We start from the raw sequence: 5,044 nt of genomic DNA, 5'->3' as shown, positions 1-5,044 counted from the left end.
GAGGGATGATCCGGCGGCTCTGGGCTCCGGTGTGGCGGGAGCCACCCTGTCCGTGTGCCGCCCGAGCCCAGGAGCCATGCAAGAGTCGGGAGCGAGGCCTGTTGCGGCCTGGGACCAGGAGCCTGGGGTGTGGAGATCTGAAGGGGAGCTCAGCGGCTCCGAAGATGATGGGGTCCCTTCATCCCTGCATGGATCCGGATTGGCGGCTGTGGGTCCCGGTGAACGACTGCAGCCCGGTGAGTTGAATTCTGGGGCTGTTTTTTCATTGTCTTCTTCTTCTATGTTTGAGGGTTCGCGGGACCTGGGGAGTGGCGCTCTTGCTTTGGCGTCAAGTGGGCCTGGGGCTGCGAGGGTTAATGTGTCTTCCCTGGGGGGTTCCCCGGGGGCTGAGGGGGTTGTTAGTATGCTATTGTCGGGTTTTCGGGATGTGTTGGCGCGTTGTGAGGCGGGGGTGGTTGCTCGGGGTGCGGCGCCACCTTTGGCTGCATGGTCGGTGGTGCAAGCTGCGGCATGTGGGAGCGGTGTTGGTCCTGGGGGTGGTGGACGTGAAGCTGCGGGGGTGATCCCGCAGGTGGTTACGGTGGCTGGGCCGCAGGTCGCTGGTGCCTCTGCTGCAGTGTGGTCGGCGGTGGTTAGTTCTTTTAGCTCTGGTTCTGAGGCTCTGGGGGGGGAAGCGGCGGCGGATCATACTGGGGTTGATGGCGGAGATAGAGGGGTGACGGGGTTTGATGGTGTGCGTTTGCCGGATGCAGCGAAATGCGAAGTTTACGTGTGCTTCGAGGGGCCCTTGGGGGCTCATCTGAAGCCGGAGGTGAAGGAGCGCATTTGGAGGGGTGAATATGTTGAAATATTTTCTTTGTTGCCGTTGGAGAAATTCAACTTAGACAAAGTTCGGCCAGATGAGAGTAAGAGGGAGGAGGAGGAAAAACGGCGATATCGTTTGATTCCCCTGAACCTTCTCTAATTGGCTTCAGGCGTTTGCCATTCTGGCAAGCGTTATTGGTGAGAGGACGCCGGAGCATTGTTCCCCCCTTTTTTGTTACTTAGATGCCATAGGGGAAGCTCAGAGGGTTTATGGGGGCATCGCGTGGTTACGATATGACGAGCAGTTTCGTCAGCGTATGGCGGTTAGGCCTTCTTTGCGGTGGGACCATAAGGATATCGGGCTGTGGATGAAGCTTATGACTCCGTGGCGGACCGCAGCTCATCCCTTTCAGGTGGGGGCCGGGGGTACAGCTATGGTTGCACAACCGGCCGCGCTTAGAAAAGGTTTCTGCTGGCAGTTTAATGAGGGATCGTGCAAGTTTGGATCCGGCTGCCGATTCCGTCATGAGTGCTCGGGTTGCGGGGGGGCTCACCCATTGTCCCGGTGTTTTAAGCAAGGGCGGGGGAGAGGTGGCGACACTGGAAAAAGGGATGTCGCTGGTGAGGGTAGGAAGGATGTTGCCGTTTTTAAAGCGGTACCCTGATCAGGCAGCGGCAACCTTGTTGCAGCGGGGTTTTTCTGAGGGTTTTTTGATCCCTTGTGTATTGGCGGTGGTTCCTCCAGCGGCGGATAATTTGAGGTCGGTGCGGTTGCACCCGGAGGTTATTGGGGAAAAAATATAAAAGGAGGTGTCATTGGGTCGTATGGCTGGCCCGTTTGTGGACCCCCCTATGCCGGATTTGGTAATTTCGCCGCTGGGGGTTGTTCCAAAGAAAGAGCCTAATAAATATAGACTCATTTATCACCTGTCTCATCCGCGGGGGGGTTCGGTCAATGATGCTATTGACCCTGCTTTGTGTTCGGTTTCCTATACTTCTTTTGACGCGGCGATTTCATGGGTGCGCCGGTTTGGTCGGGGTGCCCTGTTGGCAAAAACTGATATTGAGGCGGCGTTTCGCCTTTTGCCGGTGCATTCTAGTTGTCTCCGATTGCTGGGTTGCAAATGGGAGGGGTGCATATTTGTTGATCGTTGCTTGCCTATGGGCTGCGCCATTTCTTGTTCTCTATTTGAGACTTTTAGTTCTTTTCTTCAATGGGCGGTTAGGGATGTTTCTGGGCTCGCATCTGTCATCCATTATTTGGATGATTTTTTGTGTATTGGCCCTCCGGGTAGTTCCATCTGTGCATCGTTACTGAGCACGGTGGAACATGTGTTCGAGCATTTTGGCGTTCCTTTGGCTTCGGATAAGACGGTGGGTCCGACAACGGAATTGTGTTTTTTGGGAATTATTGTCGATACGGAGGCCATGGAATGTCGTTTGCCTCAGGATAAATTGGAGGAGCTCCGGGGGTTGGTGAGTTCGGTGGGTCAGTGCAGGAAGATTCGGCTTCGGGAATTGCAGTCGTTACTAGGCAAGTTAAATTTCGCTTGTCGCATCATGCCCATGGGGCGTATATTTTCCAGGCGTTTGGCGGTTGCCACGGCTGGTGTGGCGGCCCCGCATCACAGGGTTCGGCTGCGAAGTGAGCTACGGGATGATTTGGGGGTATGGAGGTCATTTCCTGATTCCTATAATGGAAGATCACTTTGGTTGGATGGGGTCGTGTCCAATATTGATTTGGAACTCTTTACGGATGCGGCGGGCTCGGCCGGTTTTGGGGCCTATTTTCAGGGTCAGTGGTGTGCGGGTTCGTGGCCTTTGCAATGGCGGGAGGTGGGTCTGTTGCGCAATCTGACCTTACTGGAGCTTTTCCCCATCGTTTTAGCTGTTTCTTTGTGGGGTGCTGTTTTCCGGAATAAACGGATTTGTTTTCATTGTGATAATTTGAGCGTGGTTCATGCCATTAACCGTGTTTCGGCCACGTCTCGGCCGGTGGTTCGTATGTTGCAGCGGTTGGTTTTGGACTGTTTGAGTCTCAATTGTTTTATTTCGGCTGTACATGTTCCGGGCGTGGATAACTCAGTTGCTGATGCTCTATCTCGTTTTCAGTGGGACAGATTCCGTCGGTTGGCACCAGAAGCGGAGCAACGCGGTATCGATTGTCCGGATCACTTGTGGAGCATTGCCTTGCCTCTTCAGCGGCCTTGATTCAGACATCAGTTTGCGCGTCCACTTGGGTTTTCTATGAGAAGGTGTGGCGGGAATGGCTGGAGCTGGTGAGTGAGGTGGGGGGTGGTTTAGGGGTGGATGATGCCCTATGCCTCCTGCTTTATTTCATCGGTAGGAATTTTGAAAGGGGTGTTTCCGCAACTTTGATGTCTCACAAGCTGGCGGGGTTGGCTTTTCATTTAAAACTGGCGGGGGGTCGTGACGTGACGAAGGATTTCCTTGTTCGGCAGGCTATGCGGGGGTACAGAAAAGGCCGTTCCATCCCTGATTCTAGACGGCCGGTTTCTTTTGAGGTTCTTCAAGTGGTGGTTGGCCAGTTGGATTGTATTTGTTCCTCGTTGTATGAGGCGATTTTGTTCCGTGCGGCTTTTGTGCTGGCATTTTTTGGGGCCTTTCGGGTTGGGGAGTTGGTTAGTCGGACTAAGTGGGGCGAGGGTGGTTTGGCCGTAGATGAGGTGGTCTTGATGGGTAGTGGGTTGCGCGTTTTTCTGCGCAAGTCAAAAATGGACCGTTTGGGTCGGGGTACCTGGGTGGAATTGGCTGAGATTCCGAGTTCTCGGATTTGTCCGGTACGGGCGGTTAGGGAATTTCTCGAGGTGAGACCTGACCTTCCTGGGGTTTTCTTTTTGCATACGAATGGGATGGCTCTGTCTCGATTCCAATTTGGGGCAGTGTTTAAACGGTGTTTGCAGTCTGCCGGGTTGGGTGTGGAACATTACTTGTCTCATTCGTTTCGCATTGGGGCAGCTACGGAGGCCGCCCGCTGGGGGTTAGGTGATCGAGTGGTTCGTCGGATTGGGCGTTGGGATTCGGATAGGTTCAAGTTATATGTGCGTCCTCAGCTCTTGTGATTAAAAAAAAAAAAAAAAAGAGGTTTTGGTGTTGTTGTGTTGGTCTCTGTGGTACTTGTATTTTGTTAACTTTGTGTTTTTTGTTTGTTTTGTGGGGGCCTTTGTGGTGAAGGTTCTACCTCCTCCCTTCTTTTGTGTGTTTCTTTGCAGGTTCCGAAGGCTGCTTGGTATGGATCTTGGGACATTCATATGTTTTTTGGGGGGCTAAGAGGGCGGATGTTCGTCCAGAGGGTCGGCAACTGGGATTTGAGAGGGGGGAGGCGAGGCTTTGTTGGCTTGGAGTGCCGGGAATGTTGTGGTCCAGGGTGGTCCCAGAAATTCATCACTATTCCCGTTTGGACCGGCCTCCAGATGTTTTGGTATTGCATGTGGGGGGTAATGATCTCGGGTTGCGCTCCATGCGGGAGGTTATCCGGGACATCAAGTTTGATTTTTTGCGGATTCTGTCTTTTTTCCCGGACACAGTGCTGGTATGGTCGGACATAGTGGCCCGTGCTTATTGGCGTATGGCCCGTTCCGTCGAAAAAATTAATAGGGCTCGAGTTAAGGTGAATAAGGAGGTGGCGCGTTTTGTGGTGAGGAATGGTGGCCTAGCAGTCCGTCATAGGGAGCTGGAGGAGGAGTCCTGACAGTATTTGCGTTTGGATGGGGTGCATCTTAATGCAGTTGGGATTGATCTGTGGTCCTTGGGCCTGCAGGATGGTATCCAACGTGGATTACGTGTGTGGCGGGCTACACGAGTGTAAGGGTTCACACTCGTGTGCTGTGGCAGGGGTCGATGGGTCTTTGAAGGCGGTGGTGGAGTGACAAGTTGAGGAATTATGGGTTGGGCCCATCGTAGGTATGGGTGTCCCTTCCCAATAAAAGGTCATATTGGTAATGTGGGAGTTCATTTGGCTGTATCTGGGTTAAGTAACAGTAGTATTGTCCCCGAGGTGGTGTAGTAGCGGCTGGGGGCCTTTCATTGAGTAGTAGATACAGCCGAGTTGGTGATGGGAGTAATGGTGCCTTCAGAGACCTTGGACCCGGGTGGTAATGTACTAAGATATTATGTTGAGTTATGTTAAATAAATGGCTGCTATGGCCGGTTTTACACCAAAAAGTGAGTTGCGTGTTTATTTGGGGGAAGGTTTTGAAGGGGTGGTGGTGTTTTAAAA

At 53.0% G+C, this 5,044-nt stretch overlaps 1 protein-coding gene and 1 pseudogene across 1 annotated transcript; both read left to right on the top strand.

Annotated features, from left to right (window-relative positions):
- Positions 1-1,629: 1,629 nt before the first annotated feature.
- Positions 1,630-3,097, top strand: LOC149460467 (uncharacterized). Its single transcript, XM_089679657.1, has one exon. The coding sequence runs from the start codon at positions 1,630-1,632 to the stop codon at positions 3,013-3,015; it is 1,386 nt and encodes a 461-aa protein (XP_089535783.1). The 3' UTR covers positions 3,016-3,097.
- On the top strand, positions 3,071-4,788 carry LOC149460466 (uncharacterized; annotated as a pseudogene).
- The last annotated feature ends 256 nt before the right edge of the window (positions 4,789-5,044 follow it).

Source organism: Staurois parvus, unplaced genomic scaffold (genome assembly GCF_062004578.1).
Source record: "Staurois parvus isolate SC_StPar_1 unplaced genomic scaffold, SC_StPar_1.0 ptg000229l, whole genome shotgun sequence".
In the NCBI taxonomy this organism is placed as follows: Eukaryota; Metazoa; Chordata; class Amphibia; order Anura; family Ranidae; genus Staurois; species Staurois parvus.
Note: the sequence above shows the minus strand (reverse complement) of the source record. Positions and strands in the feature narration are given on the sequence as shown.

Bases quoted from the DNA above. Each gene is read 5' to 3' on its own strand.
- LOC149460467 (XM_089679657.1), top strand. From the start codon at position 1,630: ATGGCTGGCCCGTTTGTGGACCCCCCTATGCCGGATTTGGTAATTTCG.